This window comes from Melospiza melodia, chromosome 5 (assembly GCF_035770615.1).
Source record: "Melospiza melodia melodia isolate bMelMel2 chromosome 5, bMelMel2.pri, whole genome shotgun sequence".
Taxonomy (NCBI): Eukaryota; Metazoa; Chordata; class Aves; order Passeriformes; family Passerellidae; genus Melospiza; species Melospiza melodia.
Window position 1 is genome coordinate 7997507 of NC_086198.1, and position 19676 is coordinate 8017182.

The 19676-nt window shown below is 39.6% G+C and overlaps 1 protein-coding gene across 2 annotated transcripts in view; it reads right to left on the minus strand.

The window, feature by feature from the left end:
* GALNT7 (polypeptide N-acetylgalactosaminyltransferase 7) overlaps window positions 1-19676 on the minus strand; it is a 72194-nt gene that overhangs the window by 11860 nt on the left and 40658 nt on the right. The window contains exons 3-7 of one of the 2 annotated variants that reach the window (XM_063156199.1): window positions 14613-14779; window positions 8288-8418; window positions 7977-8056; window positions 4007-4189; window positions 939-1056 (exon numbers count right to left, since the gene is read on the minus strand). In XM_063156199.1, the coding sequence (XP_063012269.1) occupies window positions 939-1056; window positions 4007-4189; window positions 7977-8056; window positions 8288-8418; window positions 14613-14779 (679 nt within the window). Of the gene's footprint in view, window positions 1-938; window positions 1057-4006; window positions 4190-4326; window positions 4510-7976; window positions 8057-8287; window positions 8419-14612; window positions 14780-19676 lie in introns of both variants that reach the window. The other variant, XM_063156200.1, reaches the window with a different exon arrangement.

Below are 19676 nucleotides of genomic sequence, written 5' to 3' on the forward strand. Positions count from 1 at the left end.
TTTGATCTAAGCAAGATGGAGAATTATATGGATAAAGACCCTGTGTGCATAACCCTCAATAAATACCCTTTGCATATGGATTTACAGCTGAGCAAGTGCACTCAGGGCTTTCCTCTAACTCACAAAGAGCTTTCCACTGTTATTAAGAGTAAAGAACTCAGAGCAAGAGTAACTAGGGGAGCTCTGAATGTACTCTTTGTAAAATTCAGCTATGATTTCACTATATAAGGCTATAAGACATCTTCACTCTGGTCTATTAATTGGGCCTGATTCCTGCTGCCTGCACTTGTGTCATCACAAATACTGAAGCTACAAGAAGCTAATGACGATCATCTTGTGTTCCCTGCAAACTGAAGAGCATGCACATGCCTGGGAGTGAAAGTAAAATCCTCCCTGTGATTATGAATGATGCAGTTAGTATTTCAATTATGAAGACTTCTCTCATGAAGAAGTTCTTGAAATGCTGAAAAGCATATAAAATAAATTTTCACTCACAAAATGGCAGGGAGGAAGCAGATTACTTTTTGTTGCGCCATTATATACTCTCCAATGCACATGCATAAGCTGAGGACTATGAAGACTACTTGTTCTCTGATATTGCTTTTGTTGGAAATTTTTTTCTATACTCACTATGAGAACATTCATAAAATTTCCAGTCTGGTTTTATATTGCACATTTGTGCAGTTAGGGGTGCAATCCCAAACTGTTTACAAAATCTAGATTATGCATCATTTGAGTTTCAGCACAAAGCCACCTCTCTGAACACTTCTGTCCCCAAGTCCACAAGGAAACACTGAGGAGACACATCTCTGTCACATCCCCTCACATCAAAACCTGGGCTTCATGAGGAAGAAGTAGGTCTGTCTAAACTCCAAAAAGAAGTATTTACAGAAAAGAAAATCTATTTAATTGAATTAGTTCTCAAATATTGGTGTTACCTTGTAAGAAATTTCAAAATTTTCACCACCCCAGATTTGAAGCCCTGGATCATAGAGACCCAGCTCAAAGAAGAAATCTCGTTCGATGGCAAACAATCCACCAGCCATGGCAGGGGACCTGCGAAGAGGAAGACAGTGTAACTCCTTCTGCCAAAAGGATACAATAGCACTCAGAGAAAGCTTTAGGGAGGAAAGCAATTCAGCTAACGTAGTAAAGATCAGGTAAATGGCAATACACTGAAAAGTCATAAAGCTTTGTCATCAGCTGGCAGCAATTTTCTGAAGTGGCATCTATATAATTTTTAGGGAGGTCACAGTTTCTTATTATGTTGCGGGTTTTCTTCTACAAGTAATTTATTTAATTAATGAATTTGATGATAGAAAATCTTGATCTGAATTTTCCATTCAGGCAGTCAACATCTTTCTATTAAAATAAAAAACAAGATGAGAATCAGTGTGATGCGATGTTTCTCTCTTAAATTTTTTTATAGTTTTTGAGATAATATGAAACTGCAAGCAGGTTTATGTTCTGAAGGGCTGCCACATTGAAACACACTGTCTATTAAACAAGTAACAGAGCTTTTCCAGCTTTCTGATCTTCTAGCTCCTTTTGTCCTATTAGGACACACTTTACACTATACTCGGTAAAATTTTGAAGAGTGTCTAGATAAAGCAGTACAAGGTTTCCACTTTGGTTTAGTCTTTTTGCTGTTACCCTTTTCCTTTTAATGGCTTTGTAAATCCCTTCCCATATGCCATCATTCAATTAGCAAGTTTTAATGTGTCAAAAAGATGCTGTGGTCTGGATTACAGCTTGTGCTGGTTTTGGCTGGGGTGGAGTTAATTCTCTTCCCAGTGGCTGGCATGGGCTGTGTTTTGGATTTGTGCTGAGCACAGGGCTGATAATGGGGAGATGTTTTTGTTATTGCTGAGCAGGGGTTGCACAGAGCCAAGGCCTTTTCTGCTTTTTGAGCTGCCATGGTGGGGAGGGGACACAGCCAGGACAGGTGACCCAAACTGAGCACAGGGATATTCCAGACCATGTGGCATCATGCTCAACATATGAAAATTGGAGGAAGAAGGAGGAATGTTTGGAGTGATGGTGTTTGTCTTCCCAAGTTCCCCATTGCATGTGATGGGGCCCTGCTCTCCTGGAGATGGCTGAGCAGCTGCCTGCCCATGGGAAGCAGCGAATTCATTCCTTGTTTTGCTTTGCTTGGGTGTGTGTGCTGACTCTCAGCATAATTAATTATTAGTTTAGTTGCTGTCTAAATTAGGTGATCACATGCCAAAGTACTGCTACATGTCCCTTTCTACTTGCTGCCTACAGTATTTTCCCCCAACACTGTTTTTGCATCCTGGAGTTAAGAAGCCAGAAGACACAGCAGGGGAAAGCACTTTGCACAGCACAGCACCACAGCTTTCCTGCACTTTGGGTTTTCCTCAGCACCATAAAGACTTGGCAAGTGGAGAAACCTCAGACACTGCAGTTTCAGGCTTGGCCTCCAAGATGCTGCCAAGTGTGTTAAAGAACACAGTAAAAGCCAGGTAAGCTCAGCAGTGTACTTCATAGGATACAAAGAGGCAAGCACTGTTACTGAAAGAAGGATTCAGTCCTGGGGCAATTCTCACGTTGCAAAAACGTTGCCTCGCTGCTTTAAGCAGTTGAGGATCTTTTTGTTTTCTTATTAAGCTAAGCAATCTTGGCTATGGTTTCAGCAAGACTTTTACTTGGTCTTACTTGCCTTGGTATTGCTGCAAGAAAAGGCACACAGCCTAGAGACAAACAGATGCAGGGCATGTCTCTTTTTAGAGGAAGCACTGTAAATCTGAAGGTATTATTAAAAATAAAGTCATCTTTTAAAACATTCTGAGAACATGTGTTCTGTGTTTCTGGGAACAGTTTAAACGATTTTAAGACCTGTTTGGATGGCAAACACAGAACACTACAGCAATGTTTGAAATAGTTTATCCCCCTCTAAGTGAATATTACAGTTCCAATGTGGACAGCCTCATCAGAAAATGGTATCATTTAAACTGTACACAAAACAGATCAAAGCTTCATAACTTTGCTTGCATGTGTTGCCATTTTAGCAAAGAACAATCATGGGTGGGGATAGGGAACTACCAACATCAGCTCTTACAATGTTTAAATCATATATAGAAGCAAGAGAAGACATTAGATTCTGAAGATGTGAAGATTGCTTTCAAATGTAGTAACACGATTAGTTAAGTGTGAAGGGGAAAGTAATAAAAAACCAGCAGAACCACAGTCTCCCAGTAATGCAAACCCATCCAGAAACCATAGTTTCTAAGCTAGGGTTTCTAGGCAGTTTTTGTTTTCTGGGAAGAAAATATACCCCACTACAAAGCATAATAAAAAGGCAGAAATTCCATGAAAATTATTGGAGTTTTCCCACAATAAAATGTGCTGTTTTTATCTTTCTTCCTTTTTTTTTTTTTTTTATGTTACGTGTATTAAATTAAAATTCTTAGGAAATATCTAGCCAAGATTCTTAAACAGTGTGCTTCTTTGTCAGATGTGATCCATTGTGAAGCAAGTGGCAGATATATGACAAAAGGGATTTTTTTTTGATACACATGCATAATCCTCCAGCTGTATGCATGCATCAGGCCATGACAGCAGGCTACAGATTTTATGCATTACCATCTATCAGAAATACTTCCAGCATGCTCGTTATTTCAAGCCAAATTGTTAAACAAGCACTGCTGTTTCCAACAGTGCTTGAAAAAAATATCACAGCCTATTAAAGTTTTCCCTGGCAACAAAGGGAAATATACAATTACACAATATTTTGCCAAAGAGAACCCAGAAATTCTAATGTGCACCCTATTAACCACACAAGAGCAGGAACAGAGAGGCAACACAGGGTAGCAAAGATATTTAGAGTGAATAGTCAGTTGTGGCAAACAGGTCTGACTAAACAAAGCAGCTTAGTGTGGTTAGAAACGTGAAAGTGCTCAGGCTAGAAGTACATGCAAGTTTTAGTGGATCAATATTGACTTCAGAAAAAAAAAAAGAAACGGGTAAGTGATTTAGTGATTACCGATACGGTTCAGTTTTTGTCTTTCTGCTTTCCTTCTCTCTCCTGGTCAAGGGAACCCTCTTCCATAGCATACTCCAATCCCACGCTCCTCTAGCAAACCCATCTTCGTCACCACCCCCTTGAGGCACAATCTTAAAAGAGTTGCCATCTATGACATCTATGAGCGGCACCGTGCATGTGGTTCTGCGGGCGGCCGGCGCGGGTACGGGCAGGGCACGCGAGCGCCCGCCGAGGGTCGTGGGGAGACAGGGGGAGGGAAAAAGGACAGGGTTTAGACAATCATTCCTTAGGATTCACAGTAGGTAAACAGCTCTCTTTACCGATAAGGCTCAGTTTTATGCTTTCGTTTGGACTTTTCCTTGTGGCTTAACGGAATTCGTTTCCATAGCAAACTCCAGTCCCAGGCCCCTCTGGCAAAACCATCTTCATCCCCACCTTGTTGTGGCTCAATGGAATAATCATTCCCATCTATGTAATCTATTAGAGGTACAGTACATGTAGTTCTGAAACATTTATAGAAGGGAAAGAAAGAGCAAAATACAATTTCAGAAGAGTAATCTGTCTAATCTGAAATTTATACCTTTAATTAACTTTATAGAACACTGCATATAAAAATTCACTTGTAAACATAATATAAAAAAAATTAAGCCTCATTAGAAGAAAAAAGAAATGGTCTTTACATTCTTTAAAGATGTTCTGAAAACAGAAAAGTGAGGTCTGAGGTGCTAATATATCAATTGGTTTATCAGTACATTTTCCTTTATGTGGACTTCTTGATACCAGTCTTCTAATAAAGCACTGCTGGAGGCAATGGAGGAGCCCTCATGGGGCCAGGGTTCTCACAGTATTGTTATTTCCTATAATTTCTATTAATATCAGATCTTAGCTGTCAGCAAGTAAGATAAACACTTAGCTTTTACTAGTGTTAACACAGATTTTCATTATACTGTCCTATTCAAATGCCCTGAAAACCCACCAAGTTCTAAGGATAATAAAACATTACTAGTGCTCCTCTAGAAGCAGTTTTCAATAGAATTCTTCCTGTTTGATTTGCAATACCCTCCTCATTTTGATCTATCACACACAATATTCACCAAGGAAAAGACATTATCTTGTTTTTCCTCCCACATATTTCAAATGAGTTTCCCAGTGACCCAGGCTGGAGCACTTCCACCTTTTTAAAAGAAGCTCCAAGAGATAGGAAAGGCAGGGGGGAAGAGACATGTTAACACCTTGCAGTTCTTTGAGGCAGAAGCAGCAGCAGGCTGCACCCTGGGTACCAGGGCATGGCAGGAGGCTGCCAAGCACTGTCTGCTGGCACTGTGTGTCTCAGCACCTCTGGTCATCATCCTGCAGCCTTCCCCTCTGTGGGCAGTGCTGGAGGATGCCTCTAAACGCCCCCTTCTCACCAGTCTTTGTTGTGTGAAACAGCAATACACACTCAGTGGGAGCACCACACAAGCATTTCCATCTTCTCCCTAGTATCCTGTCTTGGTTTAGTTACAGGCCTTAAAACACACAAACCCAAATTCTTCACGACAATTCTGGTAGCACAGCAGGTTAACAAAGAGTTTTTAGGATTAAGGAGCAATTTTATGGGATTAAAGAGTTTAATGCAGTACGTGGTTTCCTAAACACACATAGCAGCGACGACACAAGCCAAGAGTGCAGCGGCACACAGCAACAACAGCATTTCAATGGAAGGGAAGGGAAGGGAAGGGAAGGGAAGGGAAGGGAAGGGAAGGGAAGGGAAGGGAAGGGAAGGGAAGGGAAGGGAAGGGAAGGGAAGGGAAGGGAAGGGAAGGGAAGGGAAGGGAAGGGAAGGGAAGGGAAGGGAAGGGAAGGGAAGGGAAGGGAAGGGAAGGAAATTTCAAGGAAAGGAAATTTCAAGGAAAGGAAAGGAAAGGAAATTTCAAGGAAAGGAAAGGAAATTTCAAGGAAAGGAAATTTCAAGGAAAGGAAAGGAAATTTCAAGGAAAGGAAATTTCAAGGAAAGGAAATTTCAAGGAAAGGAAATTTCAAGGAAATTTCAAGGAAATTTCAAGGAAAGGAAATTTCAAGGAAAGGAAATTTCAAGGAAAGGAAATTTCAAGGAAAGGAAATTTCAAGGAAAGGAAATTTCAAGGAAAGGAAATTTCAAGGAAATTTCAAGGAAATTTCAAGGAAATTTCAAGGAAATTTCAAGGAAATTTCAAGGAAATTTCAAGGAAATTTCAAGGAAATTTCAAGGAAATTTCAAGGAAATTTCAAGGAAATTTCAAGGAAAGGAAAGGAAAGGAAAGGAAAGGAAAGGAAAGGAAAGGAAAGGAAAGGAAAGGAAAGGAAAGGAAAGGAAAGGAAATTTCAAGGAAAGTTCAAGGAAATTTCAAGGAAAGTTCAAGGAAAGGAAATTTCAAGGAAATTTCAAGGAAATTTCAAGGAAATTTCAAGGAAATTTCAGGGAAAGGAAATTTCAAGGAAAGGAAATTTCAAGGAAATTTCAAGGAAAGGAAAGGAAATTTCAAGGACATTTCAAGGAAAGGAAATTTCAAGGAAATTTCAGGGAAAGGAAATTTCAAGGAAAGGAAAGGAAATTTCAAGGAAATTTCAAGGAAATTTCAAGGAAATTTCAGGGAAAGGAAATTTCAAGGAAATGAAATTTCAAGGAAATTTCAAGGAAATGAAATTTCAAGGAAATTTCAAGGAAATTTCAAGGAAATGAAATTTCAAGGAAAGGAAAGGAAAGGAAATTTCAAGGAAAGGAAATGTCAAGGAAAGGAAATTTCAAGGAAAGGAAAGGAAATTTCAAGGAAATTTCAAGGAAAGGAAATTTCAAGGAAATTTCAAGGAAATGAAATTTCAAGGAAAGGAAAGGAAATTTCAAGGAAAGGAAAGGAAAGGAAATTTCAAGGAAAGGAAATTTCAAGGAAATTTCAGGGAAAGGAAATTTCAAGGAAATGAAATTTCAAGGAAATTTCAAGGAAATGAAATTTCAAGGAAATTTCAAGGAAATTTCAAGGAAATGAAATTTCAAGGAAATTTCAAGGAAATGAAATTTCAAGGAAAGGAAAGGAAATTTCAAGGAAAGGAAAGGAAAGGAAATTTCAAGGAAAGGAAATGTCAAGGAAAGGAAATTTCAAGGAAAGGAAATGTCAAGAAAAGGAAATTTCAAGGAAAGGAAAGGAAATTTCAAGGAAATTTCAAGGAAAGGAAATTTCAAGGAAATTTCAAGGAAGGAAATTTCAAGGAAAGGAAATGAAATTTCAAGGAGAGGAGAGGAGAGGAAAAAGGAGATGAGAGGAAAAGGAAAAGGAAAAGGAAAAGGAAAAGGAAAAGGAAAAGGAAAAGGAAAAGGAAAAGGAAAAGGAAAAGGAAAAGGAAAAGGAAAAGGAAAAGGAAAGCCATGTGGGTGTCTCTCCTCTGGCACCCCTGACAGGCTCCCAGCAAGTGCCAGGGTCAGGGGCACAGACAGCTCCAGCCTGGCCTCCCTCTGCTGCAGACAATGCTCCAAAGCACTTCAGAGGAAACAAATAAGATCATACATCAAGACCAAAGATGAGAAAGTTATAAACTCTTGAGATCACGGGGGCTTTAAACTCCCATTAAATCAAAACATTTATTGCTACTTTTTCTGTACCAGAAGCCATACTTTTTTGTTATTTTGTCCAATCATGCTCCTTATTCAGCTAGAACATTTCAATATCAGTGTCTCAGATCATTGTAAAAGACAAGGGTTACATATAATCTGCACTAGACAAAATATTCAGTATGCCTATTAAATTAAACTGCCTGGAGATTAATTGCTCTGACTATATTCCTTCCTCATTATGTATCTTTTATGCTGGGAGATAATATAATCATCACATGGAAAATATTGATGTAGTTTGATATAGATATAAAACATATCGACTGTAGTTTGAAAAGTGAGGATTGTTACTGTGACTTTTACTTTCTAAAAGGTCAGACACTGGAAGTAACAGGAGAACATTACCTGTCCTTAGATATAGGAGCTATAAGTGGTGCATACCAATTAATTCCCACCTCACAATGGGCATCAAGGTAAACCAAAACCTACGACAGAAAAAAAAAGTAACTTATATTTCTGTATACAACATTGTTACTTAATTAAGCTTCCTTACTTTGAGATACATTCATATGATAAACAAGAAAATTAAGATTAGATGAGTGAAATGAATCTCTTCTTAAAACAATATCAATAATTTCCACATGTCTGTTGAAGCCACCACAACCTTTCCCCCCAAAAAAGAAAAAAGACAGACTTGTGAGTGAATTGGCTCCTACCTGTCCAAGTTTAGCCTTCTGGGCTCCAATGCTTCTAGCTTGGATCAAACCTTCTCTCCTCTCATTTCTAAATACCTTTACAAGGCCATTCCACTGCTTTATGTAGTCATCCAGCCTCTCTTGTAAGTGTGCTATCAGATAACAAAGAAAAAAAAATTGGGGAGGTTTAATAATAAAGAGTGTTGTTCTCTCAATATAAGCCAAAAATATCTACAGACATTTACAAGAACCTTTAATCACCTACTCACAAACACTAAAACTCAAGACCACTGACCTCATGGCACAGGTTTGTGTCTGGCACATGTGAAGAAACAGCAGCTGAAGGGGTTGGCCACCCCACAGGGAGCTGGGTACACAGTCGCTTCTACATATCACAGAGTGGCTTTCAGCTTTTCATCTGTACTCCAAGCAGCCAGAGAAGTGTCCACACTTCAGCACACATCTTTCCTCATCAGATGATGTCACATGTACAGCTGAAGGCACCACTTTTCAGGCAAACATTTCCCTTCACTCACTTTCACCCTCACAAAGTTTCTGTCAGTCTATTAATAATCTGGAAACCTGAGGCAGAGTCTCAACATGTTCAAATTATTGCCCTCCTTCATCTAGACCTGTTCCCTCTTGTGGAGGTTTTACGATGATCTTCTAATGAGATTAATGAGAATAATTGGAGGGCCAGAAGTGCATCATACTGAGGAGACAACAAACCTTTAGCCAAAGGGACTTCCATCAGTAAAAGGATGAGTAACCACACAAGAATCAAGATGAGCTATGCTTAAAGGGTTTCAGATTTGTATTTGCAGATTTGTATTTGTCTGGGCCAAACCTCTCTGGAAACCACATTCCTGCCACACTGTTTGAGAAAAGGATCCTAATGTTGCTTATCATTTTTGCCCAGATGATTCTGCTGAGAAAGCTAATGAAGGCAGAAAGGCTGGTAATCAGGTGCCTGCTGTTTGTGGCTGTGCTGATTTAGCTGCTGGTGTTTGTTAAAAATCTATTTTTGTACTCAAAGGCTCAAAAGAATTGCCTACAGCTTCAGTTTCTCTCAGTGGGGAACCAAAACAAGCCACCAAATCTACAGCTGAGGCACCCATGCACTGGTTTGCTCTGCACCAGCTCCGAGGGGCTGATTGCCACTATTGCCACTATCCCTGTGCTTGGTGCCTGGGAGAGGCTGCCTGGAACAGAGGCTAGGCAAGACTTAGAGAACAAAGTTGGCGTTTATGAAAGGCCTTCAATAGAGACACCTTGGGCAGCCCAAGCCTCCAAGAGAGGCGACGCCCAAGGTGGATGATGGTCATGAGTTTTTCAGACAGATATAAATTTGGTCCATTTAAAGATCAGGGGTTAATGCTCCAATTACAGCTTCAAGTGATGAAGTCATACTCCCCCAGTTTGCCCCTCCCCAGTTCACTTTGGTTCATACTTACTGAGGCTGTAAGGCACCCTTGAACCTCAGGCCCAGAGGGATTGTTTTGTCTGACCAAAAGTGAAGACAATTAACTAACACTTCATATGGAGTTTAGAGTTATGCACTAATGCAGTACAGGATTTGAGAAACATAAAGCCTAAAATCCTAAGGCATAGTGCTGATCCAACAGGATGGGGGGGGACATTCAGAGGAGGATGTCCCTTTCAGCAGCAACATGCCAACAGGTTACTTCAGCAGAAACACTTCCTGCAACCTGAATGAAAATGATGAAATCTAGAGACTTCCACAACTTGTGCTTCAGTAGGTTTTGTCTTCTTGTCAGCAGTATTAAAAAAATAGTTTGAAAAAAAGCTACATGTAGTTGAAAAGGAAATGGTGTTTCTTGGAAATGAAGTTTCCAATATTGAAAATTCAGCAATTCTACCAAAGAACAAAGAAATCACTATCTTTTGATACTCTTATTATCCTTCCTCTCCATCTTCATAAAAGAAAAAGTTTTCTCAACCAAGTTTAATGTATTCTCCTTTCCCACACACATTTAAAATTTCTTTTGTAAATCATTGTGCATTAGAAAAACTTCAAGGTTACACAAATGTCAAACCAGAGAAAGAACAATTTTATCACATATGCTGTATAGAAGAACATGCCATGTAATAAATAGAGAATATATTATTTGATAGCTGTGATATAAAATTTTATAGGATAAAATCAACAGAGTTTTGAGGTCATGCTGAAGTGGTACTAAGAGAATCTTTATACCACACCATTATTTATGCTGCAAATTCCAAGTATGTGTTACAGAAGGACTGTCAGGAATGTTTTAAAGATTTAAAACCTGAAGTTATTTCCAGCTCTCCTGCCTATGAAGCCAAATGTTTTCCTTATCAAATGTTCAACTATGTAAGGCTCACAGGGAGCTGTAAAAACCTGTCATATTGATTGTGTAAAGATTTTCTACAGTACAAGTCTCAGGTCTTTGCAGTCCATTATCTGAAACCATGCCAGGGTTAGCAGCAAGTGCTGTTTCCCACAGGAAAGCTGAATTTTTCCTCCTTCTCATACTACAAAGCCTGCATGACAGTAGTGTAAAAAATCCTGATACTTTTACAGTCAAAAATATTGTTTGGCCAGCATTAAATTCTGTTCACCTAGAATGTGTATTTATGACATCTGTCAACAGCCTTACAGCAATCTGGTTTTTGTTCAAAAATGTATATTTTACCTTTCAAAATATTATAATCAGCAATCTGGCCTTCCCCTGTTTGAGTTCCTCTCTCATGTCTAAGTGCATGATTAAAGCACGAATCAGCGTCTTTTAAAAACACATGGCTTCTCCAAAGGATCTTAGGCACCGCAGATTACAAAGGGGGAGCAGGAGGAGGAGGAAAGTAGTTTTTTTTCCCCCCTCAACTCATGGACAGCAGTCTGAGAACCAGAATAATGGTATCAGAGGTGCTCCCTAGAGCAGCTGCCTGCTGCCTGTGGGAACCCTGGGCTGTAATGCTGCTGAGGTGGGCTCTCAGCTCCAGCACAAGCACTGATTGCTGCTTCACCTTCCCCAGGGCAAGCACCACTACACAGCTTAACAAAAATGCTGCTGCCTGCCCGTGCTCGTTACTTCACCTTTGGTTATCTCATGGGATGCTGCACCAGTTGGAAACACAGGGAACAATAAAGAACATGTAAGGAAACACAAAAGCTAGACAAAGCCTTTAAATGCTACTAGGAGCACTGGTATTTTTTACCTGACAGCCACCCTTTACAGGTGCATGGGCTACAAAAGCAGTTCCAGCTGAGATATTGGCTCTGTGCTTCAGAAAACAAGCAAGCTGGGCCCAAATACATAACAAGTGCTGGAGACCGATGCACACAACTGTAATTGTAGGAAGCTTTAGAAAATACAGTTTTATGAATTTTCACTGCCTTTCCAGAACAGCTGTTTCCTTCACACAGATGGTATTCACAGAAGAATAAATTGCTTCTATTGAGAATAGAAGAAAAATTGGGGGAAAAAACCTCCCCTGTGAAACAGCCTGGCCTCATTGACACTGTGGTAGAAATTGCTGCAACATTTCTTGGACTCTAACATGAATTAATACAGAGGTCTCCATAGAAAATGGAGATAGAATCATTCAATTAGCTTGGCAATCTTCTTGTTACTGCTCTCTTTGTGCTCTGACATAGAAAAAAACACCAGAGTGGAAATCAGCACATATCTCTGCACAGTTCTCCACAGTCCAACCCTGCTGTTTGCAGGAGAGATAAAGGAAAGGGTGTCATTCAGCTAAAGTACTGCTCCCAGCCGACTTTATACTAAGAATTATTATGGAAAGGACATTTTCCAAGCATTGCAACTGTTCCTCCCTGTAAGACACAACATATATAAGCTTCTATGCAGCTGTAACTCCCTTCTGATGAAACAGGATTTCTCATAAGGAAGGACAGGCAGGGGTTTTTAGGAGCCAGCCTTTAGAAGTGTTTGCAACTGCTGTGCTCCATTTTAACTTCATGTCACTTGAGAGGGTGGTAGCTCAGAAATAAGGATAGCCACTCTGACATGAGCAAACATCCACCCAGCCCAGCACGTGTGGCTCCAAGAGCAAAAGGTGGTCTGCTGGGTGGAAAGGCTGACATGAAGTGCAGCCTGAAAGCAGGTGGGGAAGAAGAAAACCCTGTCTCTGTGCTGTCAGCATGACTTTTCTTCTGGCTGAAAAAGCAAAAAGCTACCAGAAGCTCTGCTGTGACTGAGTGTTTGCATTTTGCAGCTCTCCTAACGACTGGAGAACTCTTCAGGCAGCTTGGCACGCATTGCAGCCCATACTAGCTAGTTCATCCTTCTCTCTAAGGAGAAAGAAGTAGAGCAAGATTCTGCTCTCTTGGCCATTTTTCATCTAGAACATAAACTGAACTAATGAAATTAAGTTAATTATATTTACCAAGTAATAGCCTAAAGCAATTTGAAGAATTATTATGGTGAACTAGTGCAATCGCAGTGAGGTGTTCAGAGTAATTCCAGTCCATGCTTGTCTTACCAGCCACCCATACCTGAGAAAAATGCACCTTGAGCTTTCTTTATTGAATTTTCTGATTTAAGAAAGTTATCTGGGAAATTGAAGTGTGAGAAATGTCGAGTCAAGGGTCTGCTGATCTTAGGTGCAGGCTAGCTGTGTCTGCTAACCATTCATTTATGAGCAGAAAGCAAAAAAGTTCTGTACTAGGAAAAAAAGTCTTTAAAAATACTGCTTTTGTTTAACAAATGTCATATATTGGGAAAATAGTACAAGCTCTATGCCAGACAAACTCAATCTATGAACAACATATACACAGCACAGAGTCAGCTACAAGTCATGTGAAACCCAAATATTGAGACCTATCATTAGTAAAAAATCTGGTAAGTATTCTAGACACAATCAGTGTCACAGTTACTTTATACAGCTAAGTCAGTCCTTGAACAGCTCTGAAGGAAAGCTATGATCCCAGCTGAAAAGCTAAAACACAGCATATGTCTGCTGACTGAGTTATTAAAATTATATCCCTTAGGAGAGAAGATATTTTTGGTTTATAGCATGTGTGTATATCTAAGCCAAATTCTCAACAGCTGTTAAAGGATACAGAAAACTATAATTTAGCACTCAGTGTCTTTACTTGACTAAGCCAAATGTAGTCAAGTTTATAATACAGGTAACTTGCCCTCTCCTGTGAAAGCAAACAAAATGATACCTACCTATCTATAGGAATGATGCATAAAATAACACACAATAACTATTTTTAATAGTGGCTTATACTCAAAAAAGGCTACCTCGGCTATGTGATGAGATAATTTTTAAAATTTGTAGTGAATACACCCATAGAAAACAGCTCTGGAACTGGAAGAAGTCCAGATCATTTAATAAAAAGGAGAGTTTCAGAACAGTCATCTGTTTGTTATGCCACCACACAATCCATGTGAAAACAAAGATGAGGGTATCCTGTGACCATACTTGCCTTTGCTCACAGCCATCACCAACACTGTCTGGAAGAGACTGTTATCCCACACAGTCAAATATTTTTGTGTCTCCTCTTTTTCTCTGTCAATATCTCTTCAAGAACCATGCTGCAACAAAATCTTAGCTGCTCAGAAAGAGCAGCTTTGATGCACTATTTTGAAATTTGTTTAAAGTTGAAAAACAGTCTGTTTTCCCCTATCTCAATCAACTTCTCTCTCTAGGAGATCACTTTCATTTCCTCTCTGTATTGAGCCTTGTATTGCATTAATGCTGACAATACCACCATGAAAGAAAAAACAAAAACACAACAGTGTATGCTTACATTTATAATACAAGTACAAGTACATGCATCCTGACAATAAACCAAGATCAGAAGGTAAATTACAAAGGAAGAAGAAAATCTCTGGACTTCTGTTGGCAGGACTCAAAGAAAGGCAGAAATTAAAACATATTCAAATTCTTAAAAGCTTTCTTCCCTCAATAAGAAACAATAAGCAGTTTAATCTGATGTTTAATTAAAAAGGGATGTTAGAAATGAAGAAGATATTGAAAATTAATCTGGATAATTTGATAGCCTAGGTAGGTTTTTATCATAGTTAAAAAAGAGACATCTGTATTACCTTACGCAACAAAGGAAGCCTGTTACTCCTAACAGGCTTAACCCCTTTGATACTCTTCAAACTACTTGTTTTCACAAGAGCTAAGAGAGACACTAGCTATCCCAGCTTTCTTCTGCAGAGCACCCAAAACTGTGGTAGAGAACTCAAAGGACTGTGAAGAAGCAATCTTTTCTCCCATTAGTGAACTCAAACCATGGCAGGTAATAAATCAAAAGAAAACTATTTCAGGAAAATAAAAAAAAAATTCCTTTTCTACAAGGAGTGTGTTAATATTTCAAACGTACCTTTGTTGCTAAAATCATCAATCAAAACAATTTCTGCCAAGTATTTTCTTGGTGTTCTCTTGATGACACTGTGCACTGTCCTCATGAGCGTGGACCACCCTTCGTTGTGGAAGACGATGACAACGCTGGAGGTGAGCAGGTTGTCATCATAGTGCCAGTATTTGCATCTGCAAAAAGAGTTGGTTTTATTAGTTTTCACACTGGCATTTACAGAACTGCTTAACAGCATCCATGTGCAAATGAAATCTTCACTGACAGCTATCCTTCAGAATTAAGAGAGACAGGATACAAAAGGCAATACAGCTTAAGTGCATCACAGATATAGAAACAAACAAAATTAAAAAGCAGACTGTCAAATACAAATAAAAGCAGACTGGTCCATTTTCAGTGGGCTCCTTCCTTGAAAGATATAACACATGGGGAAAAAATGTAAGAAAAGAGAGAGATTAAAAAACCCAAACAAAACTAGTGCAGACAACTCAGGTCTTTTTTCCTGAAGGGTCAGAGATGATTTAGGAACAAGCAATGTGAGTACTTCCAATACCTTCCACACTTTGCAATACTTCTAAATCACATTTATCAACAATGGATTTAATTTCCCCATTTGCACCCCTAAGTGAGACTATTCACTCCCTACAACCAGTCCAAGTATTTCCTTAACTGGAAGTTTCCCTACCTGATCACTAGCCCCTTTTCCAACTATAATAATATAGTTCCTATCACCAGACATAGAGACATGGCACTTTTGATTTCAATGGGAAAAATCCTTCCTTTTTTCATCTTTCAGCAAATGAAGTCTCAACTAGAGAGATCCTGATTTTCAAGGACAGCTGTCAAGTATTAAGAAATTATTAGTTACAAAATCAAGCTCCTAAACTTACAGATGCACACGCCTCCCTAGTTGTAGTTCTCTTTACACAATAAAAAGCTTAAGTGCACAGAAACATTGCTGCTTTTGAAAAGAATTCATCATCAGAGATCACTGGAGTTTCTGAAACTACATTCAGTTAAACATGGAAAGAACTCACATAACAGATCCACAGGTATCTAAAGAGTTTCTCTACTGAAGGATGCATTTCACTTCTCAATGAGTCAATATGCATTTATCACCTCACAGAAAATAAAAGACATTGGTGGAAATATACTATTAATTTTGTTTCTGTGGGAGAAGAAAATTACAGAATCAAACCAGACTATAACAAAATTTTATCTAATAAGGCATTTCATTTCTTAGGTGTGCTGTAAACAACCTCTGAAACAGCACAATCTCTAAAAGTACAAACTGCTGACTAAAATCCCTCAGCCCAATAGTTTTTATGCCTGAAGTAGCTGCAGCTAATCATAGTTACCAATAAAAAAGTGCTAGACTGGCTGTTTAAAAGGTTCAGGCCATGGATGCCTTCCTTCTACAGATCCCTCTCAAAGATTGCAGCTGATTACAGGTTGCAGTACTAACATTTGTAGCACAAGCGTTTAAGCTGTCAACAACTTACTTAGCAGCTGCAGAGATAAAATGGATACCCTCCCTAGGTGTGTTAAGCAGGCTGTGTAAAAGGAAGATTTAATATGTTTCATAACAGATTTATAACAGAACAGTGTTGCTTCACACGAATATTCTCAGTATTAATTTTGGTGATATGGTAACGTTAAAAGGTATAAACAGGGTGTTACACTTTCAAAAAACCCAGCATACCAGCTGAATGCCATTCAGGAGCTCCATGCAGAAGGTAGCAGAATTGCACTTTTGTCTCAAAGGAGAAGGCAGGAGCTGATGCAGCTTGCGCTGTGCTCCAGACCTGCACCTGCTGCAGTTTAGCTAGGAAACATTTTTGCTTATTTCTGAATAAAAAGAGAGGGACAGCTACAATGTTTCATTCTGCCTTCAAGGACGAAAACAAAGAAAACCTTGAAAAAGAACTCAAATCTTTTGGTTGCTTATTTCTTCCACTTCCACAAAAATTTAATATATTCTTGAAACATAAACCCAAAGGTCTAGACAGGCTTTTTGCTACATAGCCAACTTAAATCTCCTCAAATTGGGTGTTGCTAAATGTGCCCTTTACAAGCAGTGAAGCACTACATTTATATCTCTAGTAAGATCATGCTTCCAGCTTTTTCCAGACACTTTATTTCACTTATTAGACAGTCCACAGACCAACTCATCAAGCCCATGAACTGTGACAGACTGCAGTAATTCCTGTGCACAATCTTCTTCCTCATCAGGAATTGAGAATTAGAGGTTTGAAATAAAGTGGCTGTTTTAGATATGTGCAATTAATAAATATTTTAATCTCTGCGGCTGTTTTTTTCAAGAAATGTGAATGTTGCTGAGGTATTTGAGTGACAAAAGCCAATGCCCTAATTTCCTTCAGATCTTCAGGGAAGGAAGCAGGCAAAGCTTTGCTCAGTGGAGCCTTTCCTCAGTGGAGCAGCACTGACATCCAGTGGCTGGCACACCACATACCAAGAAACCATAAATGCACTTTCCTTCTGTTTGAAGCTGGATTTTACAGTATGGGTTTCCCTGCAGATTTTAGGCACCAAAAAAGGAAAACAATATGCCTGAATTTCCAGGAACCTCTTCATTTTTAAAAGAGTAAAGTAGATATGAATGTTTATGCAAAAGCTTCAAGCTATTGAAAACTGGCACAAGTAGAGTCAAAGTACAGAAGGGTCTGTGACAAAGAGGATTTAAATGTTTCAACCTCTAGCTTCATCCCGTGGGTGCTTCATCCCCTGCCCACATACCATCACAATGCCCTTTCAGATGTAGCCTGCAGGCCAGCTGTAGCAACACACTGTAAACCAAATTAGTGAACAAAATCACTTAAAAAAGGTATTTTGAATTCTTATTGATGGAGCTGAGAGGATGGCACATTGCAGCAGATACGCAGGAATGACAAGGCAGCATCCTTAAGCCAGGCTTGCCTCTAGACACTTCACATCACCTTTCCTGAGCCCTGTAAAGAGCTATTGCGTGGGGAAAGAGGAACAAGCAAGCACAGATGTACAAAGGGCTTCCCTGGGCAGTGCTGCAGGGAAGAGCTGCTCTGTTTGTGTGCTCTTTCCTTGGGGAACTCATGGGAGAAAGGAAACAACACCTTCAGATCAGTCCACGAATAAAAAGTTTCCATTCCGCAATCAGCGCTGGCAGTGCTGGGGAAAAACAGGACTGACTCACCAGTGAAGCAAGATGAAACCCTTCAGAAGGCACAGCTGTGATCTAATTGAGACACGGTGAGTAATGTTTTTTCTGTCTATTAGCCTGCATACTTAGGATGTGAATTAGTTCCACTCCCTCTCCACCCCTGGAGGGAACAGCTCTGCTGGAGCCTGTGCCACACCAAGGCCCCTCATCCCTCAGTCACAACCTGCACCAGCCAGGCAGAGAGCAGTGCTGTCACAGGAGACACTCTGCACAAAGAGCTGAGCATCTGGAGTGCTCCTTGGCCTGAGGAAATTCTGCTCCTACAGCTCTGTACTCCATTCACTGGCTGCTCTTAGGATGCCCTGGGGCCCCACAGTTGTGATTGTGGGTACATGGCCCAAGGCTGGCGTGGCCATACGGGCTCCCTGTTAGCTACCACCGAACATGCAGATATAGACTCAAATTTCCTCAGGCTCAAAAAAAAAAAAGCCAGAAGTGGAGTCTGCTTTTCTTGGAAGAGTAATCAAACCACCAACAAAAATGCAAAAAATTCAAAAAAGCTGAAAAAGGAGAGCACCTCCACAGCCATTTAAGGGTGAGCCCCATCAGATAGACACTTACAGGGCAATTGAAGATCTTGAGCCAACAGAAGTGTTTCTCCTGCCATGCTGACCCCCTGACTGTGCCAGCATATCAGCACCTAAGCTTCAGAAGAAGTAAGAGTATCATGACTTTGTATCATGACTCTCCATCCTGATACTATTTTCCTCCTGTCAGCTCTCTAACTTGCACCTGCCCGTACCAAGGACTCATCAGTATCCTCTGGATTTTAAAGCGCTGTACTTGTGTGGTAAGAGCAAAATGTACCAGCACAGATTCCTCCAAGAGGGCATGCAGCTGCCATCACATTCCTGTAATCACTGCAGCAGCCAAAGGAGCTCCTGAGAAGCTAATCAGCTGTTGCTGAATTAGTACAAAGCTGAAGGTCTCAATGTATTATTTTATTTTTTATTATCCTGAAATCATAACCAATATTAAAAAATGGAATTTCTCTTCTCCATTAATATAGAACTGTTGACAACTTTAAATTGCATTTTGAATTTTATTTCATGTTTAAAGTGGTATGAAATTCATGGTTGTATTATCATCTATTATAATTGCTTTATAGAACATGCATTTTTCTCAACTCTTCGAAAGAGTCCAGCACAAGCAAATCCCAAAATTAAGTTAGGAGATCTGCTTTCATTTTCAGTTTCCTTTTCTACTAAGTCCTGTTCTTATCTTACAAGGGGACAGGCATCCAGCTGACAGCTTGATGTTTACATACTTTTAATACTGGATTCAGTGCTCCTTGCTATTTTAAATCCCCAATTTATTATGACTACTGCAGTGAACTGAATCTAACCCCTAGGAAGATGGATGGGAAATTTTTTTCACAAAACACCTTCAAATGTTTGCTCATCTGTATGGTTGACATCCCCAAGGTCATAGCTGAGCCTGGCTGCTTAACACATGCAAGTCAGAGGGATCATTGCCTAAGTCTAGAGTAGACAGGATAGACAGAAACAGATCACAGAATTTCTTTGTTAGGATACCACAAAGTAAATCTAATGCTAATACTGGATTTGCTACCTATGAAGCCTTGTGGGGCATTTTTGTGCATCAGCAACATCAAAATGAGATTATAGCAGTGGACTTACAAAACAGGGTTTCTGGAAGAGAAGGAAACAGACAATGCAAGAAAGACAAATTGATCAGCTGAATAATTTTTTTCCCTTTAGCAGACTGCAGCAAAACCTCTATTACACACTACCAAACAGCTTAAACCTATGCTGAAACAGCATTTGCTATTTTAGAATAGCTACAAGCTTTGCTCATTTCCATTCCTGAAGTAACTTGTGAGGCTATGTGACTAC